At 48.3% G+C, this 22,115-nt stretch overlaps 2 protein-coding genes across 3 annotated transcripts in view; both read right to left on the bottom strand.

The window, feature by feature from the left end:
* The window catches only part of slc7a5 (solute carrier family 7 member 5), a 19,750-nt gene extending 19,451 nt beyond the window's left edge, over positions 1-299 (bottom strand). The window contains exon 1 of the mRNA XM_035395346.1: positions 1-299. This exon is cut by the window's left edge and continues 487 nt beyond it. Coding sequence (XP_035251237.1) covers positions 1-81 — 81 coding nt within the window. The 5' untranslated portion in view covers positions 82-299.
* Positions 300-8,151: 7,852 nt separating this feature from the next.
* ca5a (carbonic anhydrase Va) lies at positions 8,152-21,636 on the bottom strand. 2 transcript variants are annotated; one of them, XM_035395352.1, is made up of 7 exons: positions 21,071-21,636; positions 18,334-18,531; positions 17,213-17,331; positions 14,310-14,405; positions 13,364-13,426; positions 12,368-12,526; positions 8,152-10,321 (listed from the first exon to the last, which is right to left on the bottom strand). In XM_035395352.1, exons 1-7 carry the CDS (start codon positions 21,210-21,212, stop codon positions 10,145-10,147), a joined length of 954 nt encoding a protein of 317 aa, XP_035251243.1. In that variant the 5' UTR covers positions 21,213-21,636; the 3' UTR covers positions 8,152-10,144. The 2 variants fall into 2 exon arrangements, with proteins under 2 accessions (XP_035251243.1, XP_035251244.1); XM_035395353.1 differs by lacking the exon at positions 21,071-21,636 and adding an exon at positions 18,679-18,847.
* Positions 21,637-22,115: the final 479 nt, after the last annotated feature.

Raw genomic sequence — 22,115 nt, 5'->3', positions numbered from 1 at the left:
GGACGGGGACAGCATCTTCTCTGTTACCTCCCTCTCCTCCTCAGCCGACGTGTTAGAATTCCGTTTCTTCAAACTAGACATTGTTCTGTTTGACGGGACAAAAAGGGTTTAGCAATGGATTTGTTTTTGAGAAAGGATTATGGATGTAGCCTCTTGTCTTCTGCTAGTTCGGATGTGAGACCACGTTGCTCCGTATACTGGCGTGGAGAACGCGTGGTGTATTACTGTCTCTGCGCAACCGTGTCTGTAATGGATTTGAGTTGAATCATCTCATGGATTTGCTCTGACTGGCTTTCTCTCTCGTATAAGTACTTAGCTGTGGCGTCACAACCCAGCCCACATGATGCTGTTCAACTACAAAGCGGGGTCTGCAGTGCCACCTTGTGGCAAGGTCACTGAGCCGGACAAGGGGGCCCCATGGGGTGAGTCAGAGATTCCACAGCTGCCGAAAGTGCCTGGCCTCCTGTAGTGCTCAACGAGTGAAACTGGTTAATTACGGAGATGTCAGACTCAGAATGTCTCATAGTTCTTTCTTGGTATACAGCGAAGTAGGAATGTTATATGAAAAAAAGAACACATTGTAGCCATGCAACAGCGTTCACCATAATGCCGTGCAGACCCATGATTTCATTGTTAGTGGCCAGGTCAGATATTAAATATTTAATCACTGTTATGTCTAATTATTATTGTCTAAGGGAGGAAGAGACTTCACTGCTGTGGTCCTTCGCCCACCAGTTTGGTTACCATACCAACAGGAAGCCAGAAAGCCCAGGTGACACCCCCACATGGGATTTGGGGGGTGGGGTGGGTGGGGTCATGCAGAGGACCGGGCTTAAAGAGACCCCACCCAGTGAGGTCTGGGTACCCGGGGACAGGCCCCCGAGTAATCCCCCTCCCAGACCCTCCTGTCTGAAGCGCCTGTCTCATCTGGACATCAGAGCCAAAACTGCCGCCAAATTTCCTGTGCACAGGTGAGGAGGAGGAGGAGGGGGAGAGGAAGGCCAGCTCGTCCACCGACTGTACCCTAAAGCGCCAGACATAATGCACGATATTAAACGCACAAGAGCACAATATCGCTGTCTTTATCTGCAGAGACAGACAGGGCTTACTGCTTTATTGCTGGAGTCTGTGTGCGTGTGTGTGTGTATGTACAGGTGTGTGTGTTTGTGTGTGTGTTCAGGTTTTTTGGAGACCCCATTCCAACACAGTTAAGGTGTTTTTTTTTTTCCTTGCAGGAGCAGGTTGCCGCTCATGGTCCAGAATGTGGCTGACTTTGCAGTTCCGCCCAATCACATTTACTCGCACATGCTCACTGCGACTCCTGCATTCCATTGCACAGATGTGTGCAGCGGGTCCATCGTTCCACAGATGTGTGCATATTTTCAAAACCGGAATGACTGGAGCTCCTTCTCCCCGACTTCTCTCCCCACTCTCCTGTCCTCTCCTCTCTCCTCTCCTCCGTGTTTTCCCAGCTGAGGGAAAACACCCCTGGGTTAGGCTTCAGATCCCGGTAGTCTCACTGTTGGTCATGCGGGGGGGGGTTCGACGCGCAACCACGGGGGGCGAGGGGCCAGTTTTCGTTTCCCAGGGCGTGGACTCAGGGACCCCCAGTCCAGAGCAGCCCCGCTAGCCGGGGTGCATTACATCGCCGTATAATCTCCTAAAAACTCGTCCCGGGCTGAACCCCCCGGGGAGTGGGCGGGGCCGCTCGGCTCGGGCCGAGGAATCCGATTGGCCCTCGGCGTCTCCCAGGAAGGCGGGAGGGACCGTTTCTGCCATGTTTTGAAACGGGAGGGAGATATGAATCATGCGGAAGACGCTGCGACCGCACGCGCATGTGACATTACCCACAATCCATCGCTCCTCTCGGGTAACTCTGTGTTCCCGACTGAACTGCGAGCGCGTGGTCTGCTTCGGAAAAGATTTGCGATTGAACGTTTTCTATTTGGTTTGCAAGAATACTTTGCCGGTTAGCGTGGTTCAGAAGATGTTCAAATATAACAACACAAAGCTCTTGGTTGTTGAGAAAGTCTAGTTGCTTCATACACATTACATTACATTACATTACAGGCATTTAGCAGACGCTCTTATCCAGAGCGACTTACACAACTTTTTTTTTACATAGCATTTTTACATTGCATCCATTTATACAGCTGGATATATACTGAAGCAATGCAGGTTAAGTACCTTGCTCAAGGGTACAACGGCAGTGTACCCGGGAATCGAACCTGCGACCTTTCGGTTACAAGTCTAGTTCCTTACCCACTGTGCCACTGGCCTATACACCTCAGGCTCTTCCTGTTACTTTACTCTCTCTTCTGTAAACCCTACTGTGACATAAAAGCCAAGCGATTAGCCCCGCATTGGAAGGGACCAAACAAATTAATGATGGTTTTTTGTGTGCCGTGTTTCCACATGAGCGGTATTGAGACAATGGAATCCAGTCTCAGCCAGTCTCAAACCCACTCAGTGCGTAAGCGGCTTAGGAGCTTGCAGATCAAGGCCGTCGGAGAGGGCTTGGCCTAATCACTCTCATTCGATGCCGTAAAAACAGGAGTGTTGTTCGTGTAAATGAGGGGGGCAACTTTTGCCTTGTTGACCCGGGTGTCCTGGGCCGGCTGCAGGTTATTCACCGCGCTCCTGCCCGGTTTCCCTGGCGACACAGCCTCTCCTGGCCAAACCCGCTTTTGCACAGGGCTCCCTTTTTTGTGATAATTAATTCATGATTTTTTCAGTTTTGTTTTTTGTTGTTGTTGTTGTTGTTTTGTGGGAGAGGATTTGTGGTTGCTTGTGCACTCTGTTGGAATGTTTGGAATGTGGATGTTCTTAAATGTGGCTGTTATTGGTTGTGGCGGTTATTGGTTGTGGCTGTTGAGGAATGCAGTTGAGATCGCTGCGCAGTAGGCCTGGGGGTGGGGAGGGGGGGGGGGTTTGGGGGGGGGTAGAACCAAAGAAAGAAATCCACGACAGGATGTGGACCCGAGCAACACCACAGGGGGTACACTCCGCCCCGTAACATCCCATCCCACCCCATTTCAGTTAGTGACCTTAAGTGGACATCAGGTTGCCCAATCACAAGAGAAGCTGGGGGGCCAGCCCTCCAACCACATCAAGGGAGTCCAAACGATTCCAAGGAGGCCTCTCTCAGTTCGGGGGGCAGGGGGCAGGGGGCGGGGGCTGGGGGGCAGGGAGCAGGGTCCAGCTGGCTGGGAGTTCTGAGCAGCTTCCTCCTAACCAAGGTTCCTGTTTAGCTTTGTGTTCGCTGTGAACTCCTTCCCTTTTATCTTTTATTTGCTAAAAATACCCAGATAAACACACAAACACAACCCGGGGGGGGGGAGGACACGTCGGCCTCCGCGCTTTCATCCGCCGCTGGGAATCGAGCGTCGTCTGCGGACCGTGAGAGGGGCCGCTCGGCGCGGTCCGACCACGCGACGCACCTGCACTTCCTGTCGATTGTGGGGGGGGGGGGCGCCGCCGGCTAACGTACCCCTGACAACCGCTTTATGTCACTATCCATGTTATGTATTGCTCTGGCACACGGCCGCATCCATTTTGAATCGCAAAGCTATCGTTTTCACGCGCGTTATCCATTTACGAATCTCAGTTCTGTGCGTCCACTTATCGGAGGTGTTCAGGTTAATTACTCCGCTTTGAGATATGCTTGCAGCGCCCCCTTGTGGGGTGAAGGTAATTAGCAGCTTCTGTGCTACAGCCCCTGGTCCTGAACCTCAGCAGCACCGGGCCCAGCGGTCACCCTGGGGGCAGGTCAGAGCCGACCGGTACGGTAAATAGCTCTGTTTGTGTACGCGCTCGGATCAAACCAGGCGCCAGGTTCCGCGGAGCTCGGTCACAATGGCGGGAAGAGACGGGGGCTCGGAGACGAGGCGCGGCCCGCGTCCCGTCCCACGCCCCCCCCATCCCCCCCCCCCCCCCCCACCGACGACCCAGCCCGCCAACCATAACAAACCGCGGGAGTCTGTTTGCGCAGAGAGGAGCCCCGGGTGCCCCTCCCCTCCCCTCCCCACCCGGCACGGCCCCCTCCTTCATCTTCAAAGAGCCGCGGGGGGGCCCCGCCGAGCGCCTTCCCAAACCGGCCCGCTCCGGTCGGAGCCGGGCCCGGGGAGTACCCTCCAGGATTGGACGCAAGGCCTTCTGCCGCTGTGGGAAAGGGCCAGACAGAACCGGTCTTACCCCCCCCGTGCGGACCACGATCGGCCCCCTCTAACCCCCACACCTCCTCCTCACCAAAGCAGACGGGTTGGTCCTCTCTCTCTCTCTCACTCACACACACACACACACTCTCTCGCTCTCTCTCACACTCACACAGACACACACACACACTCTCTCTCTCTCTCTCCTCAGCTAGGACACTGTCGTTGTACCCTTTAGCAAGGTACTGCATTGCTTCAGTATATATCCAGCTGTATAAATGGATGCAATGTAATGTGAAGAGTTGCGTAAGTTGCTCTGATGTAAGAGTAAGAGTATCTGCTAAATGCCTGTAATGATGATGTAATATCATACACACACAGGCCACACACACACACCGCCGGTTTTCGTGAGTGATGACCGTATTGACCGATAAGAGTGAATACAGTTGTCACACCCTGTACACTGTACACATTTAACAACAGAGCGAGTGAATTCCTTATTTAGTCACTCTCCTCGCCTGCTCTGGAGAACTCATGTAGCCACAGCAACGCTTACTTCGGACAGAGATGGTGGCCGGCGTCGTGCGCGTTTGCAAGCAATTCTGAGTTCTGCTGGCAGTTCTTGTAACCGGAGGTGTGAGTTTGTCTGACAACCGACTGTGAACCGGCAGCAATGCCGTACGCCCTTTACCCTCATGAATTGGGCACTTCAGAGCTAGGCTTTTTCTGTGGATCGTAACGTTTTCCAATAATTTAAAATAATTGTTTGGTCTCATTTATGTTTGGCTGAATGCTCCCCTCCGCCTAAATACTTTGCAATTTGTAATCTGAGTAATCTGGTCTCCCAACAAACCACGAGAAATTGTGCGCGGCCCCTTACGTCACACATAACAACCAATTGTTGAGTGTGGTTCTGGTACACACTGCAGACCATTAACAAGCGAAGTGAAACTCGGTAATCAACACCTGAACATTTCCGGTGGTGACTGCAGTGTTGCTCTCCGCTATAACCAAACTGTGTGCGACCCGAACAGGATTAAGCAGTGAGAAGTGACAATCGTATTTGACTGTGGTGTGTATGTGGCCACACTCACACACACTCACACTCACACACACACTCACTCACACACACTCACACACTCACTCACACTCTCACACTCGCTCACACACTCACACTCACTTGGACTCACTCACACACAACTGCAGGCAGTGAACAAAAGAAAGTGAAGCGGATATATTCTCCACTCTGCTCATAAAAACAGGTTTCTTAATGTCAAGCAGCAACGTCCCACAACCAAATCTCATTTTACCTGTCTGGCGGCTCCTACAAAGCCACCCGGAGGCTCTTTTGGCAGGAGTCCCTCAGGGACCAGTGCTCGGTCCTCCTCCTGTTTTCCATCTCCAGGAAATAACTTGACTCCTGTTTTTTCCTTCTCATGAAATTGTTACCATCCTATACTGATGGCATCAAATTCTCTCTCTCATTTCCTCCCTCAGACTCACCCACTGAATGGGTGAGCAGTGCTTTAAAAAGACAGAACTGTACGGCTGTAGCAACTTGCACTGTCGTCATTGCTTGCCCATTATCTATTTGCTCGGTGCTTCTTCTCAGGTTTTAATTGGTTGCTGTTTTTAGACTGAAAAATACCCCAGCAGCTCTACAGCCCCAGGAATGCAGTAGTGGTTGGTAAAATATAATCACATACAGATGAAAAAACAAAAAAAACATGTTAAATTTTTCCTGCCCTCCACAGAAGTGACAGGCAAAGTTTACCAATGACATTCCCGCAGAAATTTGTAATGTGATTTTGATGGGACTGAATTTCGGGGGTCGTAGAGGGGCACCGTTTTCACAGAGAAGCCAGCTGGGAGGTGAGGGTGGTACGGAGACCACGCCACTCCACTGAGAGGCCTCTGGGGGCCTGGGGGGCCACAGTACGCTGTATTTACAGTGCATGTCGCTGAAGTCTGGAACGTGATCTAGTGCCTTCAATAAATCCACCATAGATATGAAACCCACCAGAACAAATCATCCCAGCCTCTCCTGGAAGGTCACCTCCCAAGGAAACAAACACACACAAAAACAAACACAAGTGCAGAAGCCAGAAACACACACGCATATTTGCACAAAGCAACTGATGCATACCTACAACTTCAGACAAAGAAACAATACTCTCACACGCACGCACACAAGCACACATGCGCACACACACACACACAGACTCGCACACAGTAAAGGAAATACAGGACACAGCGAATTTGCTTTTGTAGTACACACTATACTATATTTAATAAATCTCTAAAGCCTCTATACAGAAGATTAATCTATAAGAGGGGTGAAGAGGGGTACAGGGGGCGTGTGCAGGTCTCCGCCTCCGCCTCCGCCTCGTTAGCGTGCGAGACGGCGAGCCGACCCGCTGGGCCCCCGGGGGCCCGGCGCAGCACCACCACCTGGCCGAGGGGCCAAAGTGCGCCGACCCCGGCACCTGGGACAACAGGACCCGCCGGGAATCCGGGGGCCCCCGAACGGCGGGGCGGCGGGCCGGTCCCCACGGAGACGGAATGTGGAACGCGGCCAAACAGACAGAACGGGGCGGAGGCTCCCAGCACGCCCCCCCCGCCCATCCCCACAGGACCCCCGCCCAGTCCCCAGAAACAGCGGAGAGAGCGCTAACGTGCTAACCGCGTCCTACGTTACAGAGAACAGATTTATTATTATTTTTAATTTTTTTTACATTCATAAAAATAAAAAAAAAGGAACACGATATGGTAATGTCACGAGGGTCTGTGCGTACCTACGAGAGCTTCCTCGTCCTAAAAAGAGAGAGGCGACGGCGGAGAAACGCAGGCGGCGCAGTCAAGGCCGGCGAACCCTCAGCAGAGCCCCAGGACACTGGAAACACCTGTAACGCCACATCGCCGCGGCTTCCCGCACAAAAGCGCTCGCCTTGCCAAGCCGCGAGAGGCGTTCCCCGGCGGGCCATCCTGTCAACTTCTTTGTTTACCTTCCTCAGTCAATTTTAATGCACACATCGTGACGCGTTGTAGCATTCCACGCTAACGCTCTGGCATGTTTTAACAGGTTTTTTTTTTTTTTTTTTTGACTGAACTGGCAGTTCGGCATTGCCTGGCACCGATAGGTGGAGATGTGCGTGATTCTACGAAATACATTTAGTAAAAAAAAAAAAAAGAAAGAAAGAAGAAAAGCATGGTGCGACTGCTCCGCTCGGTGGGAGGAATGTGAGGTGTGAACTCCAGCGTGTGAGGCTGTGTGGCGGGGGGGGGGGGGGGGGGGGGGGGGGGGTTTAAGGCGAGGGGGGGTTTGGGGAGATGGGGGGTGTGGGGGGGTTAATACAGACACTGACAGGCACCCTCAGGGCTATAGAACAATAACTTCTCAAACACTTATTTTTGAAATCGACAAGAATAATTATTATTCTCTTCCTTTGCTGTTTTAAATCAGTTTTTTTTAAATCCCTTCCCAGGTTACCGTTTGGGTCACGTGCCAAAAAAAACCATGCTACTGGACGCCTCACCCCCCCACCCCACCATTACGGCACCTGCTCTGGTCCTCACAGTGCTGTCGGGACAGGGGAACGGGAACCCGGTTTTCGGGTCGGGACGTTGCTGGCACCTCTCAGACCGGGCTGGCGGGAGCAGGGGGGGTGGGGGGGTAGGGGGGACCAGGTGGTCCATTCAGAGCAGGGGGCCGCACGGGGTGCTGGCCCCCGCCGGGGTATTGTTCCTCTGTGATCACAGAGAAAAGCCCCACAAGCCAGACAAACCAAAGCAGCACTGTCCCCCCCACCTCCCGCTCCCCCACCTCCCGCTCCCCTACCCCGCTCTCTCCCCAGAGGAGGAGGAGGAGCGCGTTTCCCCCGTACGATCGCGGGAACCAATCAGCAGCCGAGGAACCGATCTTCCTGCCTCTCTCGCCCTCTCCTGCCATATTTCTCTCTCTCTCCATTCCCCCCCCCCCCCCCCCCAAGCACAGCCAACAGACCCTCCCCAAAGAAAAATGCCCCGTGCCAAATTGGTCTTTATTGGCCCCAGCACAGAAACTGTCTTTAATACCAATGCGAGGTGGGGGGGCATTTTCGCCTATTGGCAACAGACAGTAAGGTGGGGGCTGTCTCCTCAGAGTCTTCAGCAGCAGCTAAGCTGGGAGTATACTTGATAAGAGGGAGAACTCGGCTGAAATCGAACCACTGCCAAACGTGGCTCCACGTACAAACGTGTGCATGCTTATTTCGGCCTAAAGCTGTTCGGTTCAGTGACACTCCGCTCCGCTCAGCGTAGATTCGGATTCTGTGGTTGTGATAACCACAGGAAACACAGAAGTGACAACATCTGGTTGCGGCAAAGGGGCAGGAACTTCCCGAAACGGACGTTGATGATTGCTAAATTGCTTTAGTTTATTTAGCGCTGCAAAAAATAAGAAAGAGAAGACTGAGACGCAGACACCGCCAACGCAGCCACCCTCCGCGCGGACGTCTCAGCCAGCAGGGATGCGGGCGCTGCGGTGGCCAAAGTCAATGCAGTGGAGTTTATAGCTTTTCTCCACAAGCGCGCCATTTTATGCTGTTTAGTTCATATGAACCAGGTGAAGTTTGTTTCTGCATCAAGTATACTCCCAGCTTTGCTCGACTAGTGCTGTCTGGAGGTCTCACAGGGCTGGTCTCTCTGCACACGGCACTACAACTCACACAGTGACAGCAGCAGCAGTGAGATTCACCAGTTTGTCTCCCCACACAGACCCAGTGCAGGCGTGGGTGGGGGGGGGGGGGGGTGGGGCGGGCGTCTGACCAGCAGGCACTACTGAAGGTGCCGAGAAACATGGGGCTTGTGCATCTTTCACCTGAAGGCACTTTTTCTCTCTCTCTCTGAGACAGAGGAGGGACTCGTCTACGAGTCGTCCAATCGGTTCGCAGCACCAATGAGGTCACATGGTCAGAACCCATTCGGAGGGGCAGGCAAGCTCTGGGTGACGGACCGGCGCCTGCCGCCGGCCCACAATGCACCTGTAACCCCGTCCACCATCAAAAAACACCTGGACACTCCACTAATCACCAATAACCTGCACGTATACACAGAGAAACACATGCATGCACACAAGTGGAGCATAACACCATTAATCTAGCTAGGAATCAGAACTGGACAGAGTTAAAGAGCACGTGAGGGTCTGTAATGCTGCAGTGCAGTTGTATGCAGGTGTCTGTAATGCTGCAGTGCAGTTGTCTGTAATGTTGAAGTGCAGTTGTATGCAGTTGTCTGTAATGCTGCAGTGCAGTTGTATGCAGCGCTGCTTTAGTGTTCCTGCAGACAGTGTCAGACTCATCTCAGCCTCCCTTATTGCAGAGTGGCCCGCACTGGGGCGGGGCCAAGACAGTGACTCCCATTGAGGGCGGGGCCAAAACATAGTGACTCCCATTGAGGGCGGGGCCAAAACAGAGTGACTCCCATTGAGGGCGGGGCCAAAACAGAGTGACTCCCATTGAGGGCGGGGCCAAAACAGAGTGCCTCCCACTGAGGGCGGGGCCAAGGTACAATACGTGTGTCACTAAGTAGTGAAGCGGTAGCTTCTGAAGATGATATTACTCACATTGTTGCACACTAATTTCTTAAAACAAGCAGCAGTTGACTTCCTACAGAACTGTGTGAAAGTCCATCACTAGTTTGGTCAATGAAACGTTGAATGTTAAAAACTATTAACATCTGATTTTTCCCCTCAGGGTGACAGAATGCTTCCGTTTTACAGTTAATTTCTCTACAACCAACCAAATCTCCAAGGCAATGGTACAGAAATAAACCAGCAAGCGCTATCCCCACCCCTTGACCCTTGACCCCTAACCCAAAGACTCCTTGACCAATCCCAGTAGCTCTGTGGTTGCCGGGTGGCTGAGAGCACAGCCCCAGTCTGAGGACAGCCGGTTCCTCAGTTTGAGATGTGGGGCCGTGTGGGTTGGGGGTTGGCGGGTTGGTGGGCGGGGCTAGTGGGCGTGGTCCGGGCGTGGCCCGTTGGTGGGCGGCTCCTCCTGGAGGAAGGGCGAAAAGGAGGAGCGCACGGTGCGCCCCTTCAGGGCCTGCTGCACGCGGAAGTTGTTGACCATGCTCTTCTGCACCTCCTCCTCCGCGGAGGTGAAGAGTAGACTCCTGAACACCGCCAACTGCAGGAGAGAGAGAGAGAGAGAGAGGGAGGGAGAGAGAGAGGGAGAAACAGAGAGAGAAAGGGGGGGAGAGCATGAGAGGGGAGAGGGAGAAAGGGAGCAAGAGAGGGGGAAAGGGGAGAGAGAGAGGGGGGGTTAGAGGGAGAGAGAGATGGGAGACAGAGAGAGAGAGGGTAGGGAGAGGTTGAGAGGGAAAAGAAAGAAGGGGTGAGGAAGAGAGAAAAAAGTGAGAGAGGGGGTGGGGGAGTGGAGAGGAAAGAAGGAAGGAAGGGCAAGGAGAGAGGAAGGGAGAGAGAAAACGGTGAAAGTGTAAGATTAAGGCTTGATCCTGGTGGCTACAACCAGTTTTGGACAGGGTTCCCACTCGTCCTGGAAAACCTTGAAAACCTGGAAATTTATCGACTAGTTTTCCAGTCACGGAAAGCACCTGGAAAATGAGAAAATTTACAAAATGTCCTGGAAATATTTGTGAGGCCCAGGAAAATTGTAGGCTAGGCTATAAGTCGAGCTCTTAAACAGTATATTTAGAGCTGAGATTGCATATTTTTCCGTATTTTCCTCCGCTTTTCTCATTTTTATTAGCTGCTGAGATTACACTGCAGCACAGAGTTTTGAATGGTTATGGTACTTGCACATTGCCCCCCCCCCCCCCCCCCCCGTCCACCACCGGCTTTGGGCTACCATTGTCCTCGTTTCATGTCTGTAAGTCTAAGTCATGGAAACTGTCCTTGAAAAGTCCTGGAAAATGATTTCCTAAAATGAGTGGGAACCCGGTTGGACTCTCACTTTCTACACCCTCAGTGTGGGTCTAGTTACCCCTTCACACACACACACACACACACACACACACGCACGCGCACACACACACACACACACAGTTAGGACTTTGTCATACATTTTGCGTTTACATCGGTCTCTGCTGCAGGCGTGGCTCGTGTTCTTCCGCTTCGTCGTCGAACTGGCCGTTTCCGTCTCCGGATACTCGGTGTGAAAAATCTGCCACTGGCCATTCACCAGCGGAGACTGGCTCTTCAAGTTCCTGCTCTGCACTCGTGGATTGTGATTACTTTGTTGACGTGGACGCTTGACCTCATTTTTGTTCGGCTTTCGAAATCCCATCCAGCCCTGCTTGTTTGTTTGCCGATTGAATTTTGTGTTTGACCGTTGGCTTGTTCCGTCTGACCTCTGCTCCCGTTTTTCCCCTCTGCTCGCCATACGGTGACCCTGGTGCTGCCAGCTGGATTACAAATCCTTTCATCAGGACACTATGTTTGTTATTTTGCTTTGTTATTCCTCCTTTATTAGTTTTGAAGGTACCTCTGGGCGGGGTTTTTAAATCTCTGTTGGGGGTAAGCTATTCGGACTCTTGGTCTGCAGATTAAGTGTCTCAGTGTTTAAAGCCACTCCATACCTGGCATGCCTTCGAAGACTAGCCGGGCTTTAATTACTATTTAATAAGCAGGTAGGGACTGGAGTTACTCTTCGGTCTGCAGTAGCATTTCCATTACCGATTCCCCACTCGCTTCCCTTATCCTTTTCCTTGTTGTGGTCTGATGCAGAGTGGGTCCTAACACACACACACACAAACACTCACACACAGACACAGACACACACACACACACACACACACAAACACTTGCACACACACACAGACACAGACACCAACACGCACACGCTCACGTTCACACACATGTTCGTATTGCTATACTTGTGAGGACTTCCCATTGACTTACATTCATTCCGTAACCTCTAACCCTAACTCTAACCCTAACCCCAACCACTACATGCCAAACCTTAACCCTAACCTTAACCTAATTGGAACCCCAACCCTAAGTCCTAACCCTAAAACAGCCACTTGAACTTGTGGGGACCAGCAAAAGGTCCCCACCTTTTCGTAATTTTCCTAATCCGTAATCTTTCTATCCTTGTGGGGACATGTACTACTATCACAAAGATAGTAATACATGTCACACACACACTCTCTCACACACACACACACACGCACACACACACACACACATACACACAGCCCCCTAGCCTTCTCACCTGGTCATGGCTGACTTCGATGTGCTGCTTCATGATCATCCAGGACACGGACTCGCTCAGGGGCGGGGTGGTCAGTGACCCAGCGTAGGCCCAGTAATCCTGGGTGTTGCTGGGTAGAAGGCAGGCTGGGTCAAACTTTGTGAACTCCACCACACTGTCCTACAGGGAGTATAGCACATTACACATTATAATATACACATATACACATTGTGCAATACACCACACTGTCAGACAGAAAGTATAACACATTATAATACACACATTTACTGTATAATGCATTACACCACACTGTTCTACAGGGAGTATAATACACACATTTATAACGCATTACAGCACACACATCAACGCACACAGTTTTATTTATGTTTTACCTTACACCACATTACAACATACATACATTGACACACATGCACATACAATCACTCACTTGCTCACTGACAGACACAATTTCACACACTCATATAGGCTGAGAGGAGGATTTAGGGCAAAAACCATATTTAAAAATCACATTATCACAACACAGAACAGACCTGTCTTCAAAGATCTTAATTATTAATTATTCTCTTAATTATTTTATTAATAATAAATTGTTATCTTTTATAACCTAATTCAGTAATGATTTAATTACTTAACTGCAGAAATGATAATATTGTTCATATGACTATACTTCAGAAAGATTATTTTTTAACTTACAATTTCTTTAAAGCTTTTTTAAACTGATTATATAAACTCAAACGCAACAACTTGAGCACTTGGCCACTAGAGGGCACTGCATTTCCACTTCTCCGTGCTTCTCAGTGCCGTTTATCTTGGCGGTCCAGTTCAGTACAGTAGGCGTCACCTTTGCCTCGGAACAGAGCCTGTTTATCTCACTGACCTTCGGCTAAAAAACAACCCGCTACGGCACCTATTTCACCAGCACACACACAGGCTGTAACACTGATTAAGATACAGCATTAGCGGCGCCCATTAGCAAGGCTAAAAAGGGGAACTCACCTTGTGCCTGACGGCCGGTAAAGCATCCACTAATTTTTGAAGACCTTCGTGTCGCTTTCCCACCTGAGAACAGGGAAAGAGATAACTGAAAGTGCGCCAAGTTAACAAGTCTAAAATGTGGTCATAACGGGAGCCCCAAAAAACGCTAAATTCAACTAAGGGACTTGCACACCGCTAGAAAAGGAAAAGGAGAACTTCCTCAAAAAAAGCCAAATGCTAAGATATTTAGAAAATTACATACGTGTTTATTGTGCGAACAACAAGCTAAAGTACGCCAGCGCCAGGTGATAAAAATTAATAGTAAGCAGACTCCTTCCTCACGTATGACCTTCCTCAGATGTTTCAGTCACATGACTGAAGAAAGTCACACATGACTGAAACATCTGCATACAATCAATTTTATTACCTTGTACTGGGGCACTTCAGCATGATGTCTGCACAATAAACACATATTTATTTTATTTTGTTTTATTTTTACACGCATGTAATTTTCTAAATATCTCTGCGCTTGATTCTTCTTTTTTGGGACGGTCCCCTTTTGTATCTAGATGTGTGCTGGTCCGTTTTTCCCCTAAGTTGAAGTCCACCCAAGAGCAATTCAGATATGATCAGATAAGATATGCCCCTGCTACTGCCTGTGTGTGAGAGAATGGCTGACACTGTGTGAGAGCGAGTGAGGGGCTGTGTGAGTGTGTGTGTATGTGTGTGTGTGTGTGTCTGCCTGTCTGTGTGTGTGTGTGTGTGTCTATGAGAGAGCGTGTGAGAGTGTGAGTGTGTGTGTCTATGAGAGAGCGTGTGAAAGAGTGTGTGTGAGTGTGAATGTGTGTGTTGTCTGTCTGTATTGTCTGTGATAGAGTGTGTGTGCATTAATAGATGATAATGATAGGTGATAATGATGCCTCTCATCCCCCCTGCGTCATTAGGAAGTGAGAGGTGTGTGTCGCACCTTCAGGAAAACCCCAATCACAGCCAGCCCGTTTTCCTCCATCACCGCCTCCTCAAACAGACTGTACTTCTCAGCGTTCCAGTGCACCAGGTGCAGCTGCAGAGAGAGAGAGGGAATTCATCACAAAGGGGAGACAGACACACAATCAGCTCCATAATGCTTGGGACAAATACATATGTTTTTCTTTTTCTTCTTGATTTAGCTCTGTACTCCACAATTTTGATTTGTAATCAAACAATTTGTATGTGGTTAAAGTGCATATACTCAGGTTTGACTTAAGGGTATTTTTTTTAATAAACTTGGGCCTCACCATGTAGAAATGACAATACTTTAAATACTTTTAATAGCCCCGCCCCCCCCCCCCAATTTCAGGGAACCATAACGTTTGGGAATCATTTGCATGCAACGACTGCTTGAAGTCTGTGACCCATATTGTGACATCCCCAAGCGTTCAGTATCTTCTCTGGTGGTGCTCTGCCAGGCCTGTACTATAGCCATCTTCAGCTCCTGTTGCTATCAGTAGTTACATAATCAATTAAGACACGTGAGCCAGTACCTGTTGCAGCCATACATGCCCAAACCATAACATCCGACCACCATGTTTCACAGCTGAGGGGGGTGGAGGGGTGGGGGGTGCTTTGGATCTTGGGCAAGTCCTTTTGGCCTCCACACTTTGTTCTGGCCATCACTCTGATACAATAAATCTTAGTCTCATCTGTCAACAAGTCCTTTTTCCAGAACTCTAAAGGCTCTTTTAGGTACTTCTTAGCAAACTGTAACCTGCCAATCCTGTTCTGCAGCTATCTACTGGTTTGCATCCCGTAGTTCTGTTCCTGAAGTCTTACGCAGACAGTAGGCACTGCCATGTCCACGCCCGCCTCCTGCAGAGTTTCTGATCTGTCAGACAGATGTTTGGGCGTTTTCTTCATTACGGTGAGAATTTGTCAATCATCAACTGTAGAGTTTTTCCTTGGCCCACCGGGCCCTCTGTTATGCCCTTAGAATATGTTATGTAAAAAGGCTAGGTATAATAAGCTAAAGCTTCAGCCTACACCTTTTCCGCCAATATTTTTTGTTTTCCTTTTAAATTTAATTCCTTATTGTTATTTATTTATTTCTATGTGCATTCTTTTTGGAAAATTGTTAATAAGGACCGAAATAAATTACTACTACTTTGTGATTACTGAGCTCATCAGTGCTCTCTTTCTTCTTAATGCTGTTCTGAACATTTGATTTTGGTAAGCCTAAGCTTTGGCCCATATCTCTGACTGCTTTTTCTTATTTCTCAGCCTCGTAATGGTTTCCCTGACTTTCACTGGCACAATTCTGGTCCTCATGTTATAATACCTGCAAAGAACAGACTCCAAAGGCAATCAAAAATGAAGAATGAAGACTAGATACAGAAAACTCTCTAATGCCTGCACTAAGGAAGCAATTGAACAGAATAATGGAATGGAACAGAAATAATCAGAAACACCCATTAAGGCATTTGTCCCAAAGATTTTGGTGTCCTGAAATGGGGGGACTATATATAAAAATCTCTGTAATTTCTACATGAATGTATAAAAATACCCTCTAATAAAAGCTGAGAATGTGCAATTTGCCCACAAGTAAATTATTTGCTTACACAATTATGGAGTACAGAACCAAATCAAGAAAAAGACGTCTTTGTCCCAAACATTATGGAGCTCACTGGATAGCACAAAGGAAAGACATCAATCACAGAGGATAAAGCCCATGTCCCAGTCATACCGTCACACAAACAGAAATATGTGGTGTAACTCTATCCCAAAACACATCTAGGTCTGAAACACACCCAGTACACCCACCCCCCACCCCCCACCCAATTCTCTGGTCAGCAAACAGTCACTCAGAGGAGACCCTGCATTTGAGAAGCACTACAATGGTCCAGGCCTAATGCTTTTCAGACAAAAAAAAACGGTCATTAACTCTTTTTTTTTTTAAACACACACACAACACCACCAGAGGGGATCAAAGAACAGAAGCTCACAACCAGACCACACAAAGGAGCGAAACCCATGTCTGGGTCATACCAGTCACCACACACTCACACTCTCTCTCTCTCTCTCACACACACACACACACACACACACACAAATACAGGCTGTAACTCTACCCCACACACCTGACCAGAAACTGCTGGGAACTTGAGCATAAGCACATTCACACACACGCATCACACAAATACAAACACACAGATGCACAAGGGCAGAAGACTCAACCATTACTAACAGACGAGAATAGTGCAGCAGTTACACAGGACAAGGGTATGTGGATCTGGCCAAAAGCGTGGCATTACACACACACACAGACACCCACACAGACACACACACAAACACTCCACTGCAAAAGCCACTGATCCCAGTCAGCTGTTGGGGAGTCCAGGCTAATCTCATGGTACTTCCCCATTCCGCCCTCAGCCCTGCCCACTACACTCACGTGCACTGCACACGGGGTCATATGACACAGGACCCATTGTGATGTCATGGGTCTCAGCTGTGCGCAAACATGGCTGGTTGCACTGGAGTGGATTGATACGGACAGAGACGGCAAGCGGGGGCGATGCTGGCAGGGTTACGGTGGATAGTGTTCCAGTTCCTGCTGCTACATTGAAACTTGGACAAAGGATATGAAGGCACGACCCTCAGCTACATTCCTGTGCTCGGTTACTAAGGACTGGCTGTACGATTACGTCTGCACACACATACACGGGAACACAGTGTACCTATATCCATGCACATGCTTACACACCATCTCGCCCCAGGCAGCACACGCATGATGCACTCCATATGCATGCATATATGCATACACACACACACACACACACACACACACACTCGCACACGCTCACACTCACTCTCCCCCCCTCACGGGGGCTGTACCTCCGCAGGGTAGAGGCGGCGGTCCACGGTGTGCTCCGAGCCCCAGGCGTTGCTCTCCCCCCAGTGGAAGTGGAACTGGCACAGCCGGTACGGGTCCTTCAGGGGGCCGCCGCTCAGAGCTGGGGGGAGACGCACAGCGTTTACGCCACGCCCGCCGCGCGGACCCGCCCGCCTTCCGGAACGCGCCGCCTCGCGCCTCGAGACGTCGACAAACGCCTCGCTTCGTTCCGGAAGGGTCGGGGACGGCCGACGCTGCTCCGGTGGAGCCACAAGGGGGCGCTAGATCTCGCTGCTACTCAGCGGTTAAACCAATGCAAATGAGGTGAAATAACCGCGTAAGCATCCATTCAGTTATTTCACCTCGTTTGCATTCCTGGACCTAAACTGGCTGTTGAGTTCATAGTCAAACAGTGCGGTCCTTTGGGATCAGATTTGGCCACGCCTATGATGATGATTGCCACTCCGTGTACAGAACAGTCTCCTTTTCTCACTCCATTACCACTAAAGCCTTTTAAAACCACACCCACACATTCAGACTTAAGACAGGTACAACTTGTACAGATGATTACAACAGGACACTGACAGCTCGACAATGAATTCAGACACTTTGCGAGAAAAGAATGTGGTTCTTCATTCAAAATAGACCAGATTTTTTAAAAGACTCATTTCAGACAAGGGATTTTGCACCGTTTTGATTTTGGAAGAACTATTATGGTCATACGGCCTGCCTATTACAGAATAATTACACAAGGCAACAGAAGCCTTCATTTTGTAGGTCCTATATTTTAGCTGGAATGGGAAAAGCAGTAACCGCAGAGAGAGAGAGAGTGAGAGAGAGAGAGAGAGAGAGAGAGAGTGAGTATCCAAACACAAGTTCAATGAGCTGCTTTATATATGGAGTTGGCATTACTAACTTGACAAATATGTAAAAAAAAAAAGATTTTTAATTCATGCCTCTACCACAGTTAAAAGTCAGAAACGTTCAATTAAACAAAAAAAAACCCCAAAATAAGGCCAGGCTTAGATGTAATCAACGCTCATATTCACACCACCCATTCGAGGTGCAGTTTCCAGTAAAAGTACCAAGACTGCTGGGGGACAGAAGGAAAACTTTTCCTTACTTGACTTGTCTGTGGTGTCGTCATACTCCACGAGGAAGGAGTAGCCGTTGTTCCATATTTGCTGGCAAGTCCTGGGGTCGTATTGGAAGGTCAGCGGCTTAAGCTGGGGGTCGAAGACGCTCTTGCGCACCGCGATGTCGATCGGAGACTGTCTGTCCCCGCCGGGCACCGCGAGAGTTCCCTGCCACATCGGATGCACTGGAAAAGAGAAACCCGCTGAGCTGTCAGTAGTGACGTGCAGACACTCTTTGGCTCTATAAACCATAAAGTTACAATATCCCACAGCCGACTATCTTTTATAAAAAAGAAACATTTTCTATAGAAAAAAATTACCCCAAAACTTACGTTTACATTCCACCGCTCCCTGCATAGTACACATGATGAAAAATATCGATACAAAGTTCAAAGTGTTTTAAAAACTGCGAGATTTAATTATACGCAACTGCTTCTTCCCTGAACTAGTGGAAATGGAAAAAGAAAATCACTTCCTCCTCAAACCCGCAGTAGCCTAAGCCTAAAGGAAATTGCAAAAAAAATATATTAAAAAAACGCGAATAGGTTGCAGAGCCGGACAGTCGGAACACAGTCATTGGTTGGCGTCAAGCCTACAAAAGAAATACAACCCCATTCCTCCACCTGGCTGCCCGTTCACCATGGGTATGTGTTCTTTTCTGCGAAAGTATTTCTCAGCACTCGCGGGTCACAAGACAATTACTCTGGGCTTCTTTTCTTGCGGTTCCGCCTGCCATTGGTCTGTTAAACAAAACCGCACTGTATGCAATCCATATTTCAGAAACAACTGTTTAACTCTTTCGTGTCAAGCACAACGAAAACCGTTATGAGCTGCGCTAACTGTTGAAAGTATATTTATCGTGCCCGCTGTTAAACCAGGTTAACCCTCCTGTTATGTTGCGGGTCAAATTGACCCTTTTTAAAGTTTGAAAATCTAGGAAAAATACTTAAAATGATTTTTTCAGTATGAAACTTCTTCTACTGGCCTTAATTAGTGTAATCAACATTTTAAATGAAAATGGTTCATTTCATGTATTTGCAAACCCCCCCTGTATGGGGATTGACCCGGGAACATTTTTGCTGTACCTAAAAAATGAACAGAACAGGAGGGTTAAGAGAGAGACTAATCTTAGAAACGACCAGTTTCCAATGGTTTCATATTTCCAGTTTTGATAGGCGATTGCAGGCGATACGGTATAGCCTACAACTACATTGTAGACGACAGGTAGCCATATTCGATCTGAATAGTCCATAACAGTGGAAGCCATCAGTTGCTTCTTTCCCTGAAATGTAGAGTTATAAAACAGCCTAAGTGCAAAACTAACTATAAAGTCCTGCATAAATGAACTTTCGCTTTATTTTAAAAACTGAACTGTTAGTATGTGGGCGAGAGCCAGAGAGCAAGCACAAAGTTAACAAAGTAACTGATCTGAGACTGGAAATAACGTAGGGCTAAATCACATGCTCACACAAGTACGTTTAAAGCTGTTCATTATATTTTGCATGTGAAACACTTTGGCAACGTCGGCGTATGTCTAAAATGACATATCCTAGTCAGTAGCTTACGGAAATTGCAGAAGACACTTGTCCTAGTTATTTCCATTTTACATGTAGGCTTAAGGCTACGTCACGCCCACATTCGCGTGAGTTTGAGTGTTTTCGGTGCGATGCCAAATAACAACAAAAAACGGGACATCCAGTGTTGCTGGGTCGGGTAATGGCGTGGATGGATGTACGTCTTATGCAACACCATTTCCTTCCGTCAACACGAACCACAGAACTATAACGAAACTATACCCACGAATAGGAGAGGCGGATCTATAGGCTAGATCTTGACAACAGGGGCAGAGGGATCAATATTTTAAAATCATTAGCCAGTTTCAACAGGCCTGCATACTCTTCAGGAAAAAGAAAAGGAGACAGCTCGGGGGGATACTTCTCAAATTCACCACATACGGTCGTGGCTCTCTAAGGAAGTGCTTTCTGCATCAGTTTCATCCTGCCATGCCCATCTAATGCCAGTGTGAAGCAAACGATGCTGCGTTTTTCAGTCAGTGTGAAAGAACCTGGTCAACTTGAAACAACAGTAAATAAACGCTAAACGGCTATGATAACCAACACACAATAATAGCCTTCGGGTGAGACCCGGTTATTATATTCAGCATTGTATCACAAGAGTGAAAACTCTGAGCTACAGAGTTCATCAAGACGTTATATAACATATTTGCAAATGTAATCACTGATTGTTTCATGACAACCGACTACGGCGAAAATCTGGACCGAGTCCTTTTTACGAGACCAGAAATCAACCGCCTTTGGCCTGGTGGTCCCGAGGTCAAATTGCATCTTGCAACAATCCAGTCCACAATTTCTAAGTAGCCAAGTTGTTCGCCGAGTTGAAAACATGTTCAGGCTAAATTTAACCCTTTAATGGTGTTCATTCAAAAAAAAGCTATTCGAATAACACAAGCTTCTGTATAATAAAACACATTCTGAATTAAATTACACGTTATATCGTCTAATATAACTAAGTGGCAATGGCACATGTTCTGAATGAGTTGGCATGCAGATTCGGTAAAGAGCGAACAAGCAAGTTAGCAGCAAGCATGTTTTTAGCCAGCGCACAAGCTACAAGACCTTTTTTCAATCGAGACAAACTAGCTCGCTATCGATAATTGTGTTACACCTTTCCATAATCTACGCGTGGCTATTATCACGCACTAACCATGAGAGAGCACAAGTTTGCTGGAACATGCTGAGAGATTGCATCTTCTGACGGGGATCCATCGATGTCCTCTGGTGTGTCTGGAAAATTGCTTTAATAGTTGACGACCCATCGGAGCAACGATCGCCGTGAGCGTTACCATGTTGTGAGTTCCCAGGCAGAATTATCGTTTGGAATTAATACAAAAACAGACTTTAATTAAAACCTTCTTAGACTATCTTCGAGAGAGTTCCACAGTCTGTTCACACAACACCTTAGTCGCACAACTTGCCCTAAACAGTTCAAATTACCACGGTAGGCTACAAATGAGTTCCTAGTCTAGTCCCATCCATTGCGTATGGGAGGGGATCGGCTCCCTCGTTGTCACCACTGATTGGTCGTAGCAAAAAGGGGAAGGCTTACAAACAAACATGTACCTTCTTTCTATGGTTAAAGATACCCCAGCCTACTGGTTTTTCTCGCTTACAGGGTTGTGCAGTTGTAGTCAATTACTTTTTCAGTCATAATAATTTTCTGTCATAAGTCGTGAAGACACTTTTTAATATTTGAATCCGTTAGTCTATCCAGCACAGAACTGGAAAACAAGTGATAAAGACAAAACAGACATAATTGCACGGGGCGGTGCGATGTCAGCCAATAAGCTGCGACTTCATAGGGGCGTTTCTCTGTGTTCCACATATGGCAACATCGCGAGATAGCTAGATCCTGGTGTGATGGTACAGCCGCATACCTACAAGTAGGCTGCGCAATGAGTAACAAAATAGTAGCATTTCATTTTAATAGGCTTGTTGAAAAACGAGCGTGCATGTATCAATGCGTACGGAAGCATAATAAAATAAAGGTGACTGTCGTTGCAAGATTAGTTCTTTTTGTGGGCTATAGCCATATTTTATGCGGCTAGTGACATTTGGCCATATATATTTTTTTAAATGAAATTCCGTATTTAAGCTACATTTTAAGATGAAGATGTTTAACATAGATTCATAATCGCTACCTGTAAGGTCTGATGAGGCACAACTGGTAGCCTATTTCAAGTTACTCGACG

This window comes from Anguilla anguilla, chromosome 16 (assembly GCF_013347855.1).
Source record: "Anguilla anguilla isolate fAngAng1 chromosome 16, fAngAng1.pri, whole genome shotgun sequence".
Lineage (NCBI taxonomy): Eukaryota > Metazoa > Chordata > Actinopteri > Anguilliformes > Anguillidae > Anguilla > Anguilla anguilla.
This window is presented reverse-complemented; position numbering and strand designations above follow the sequence as displayed.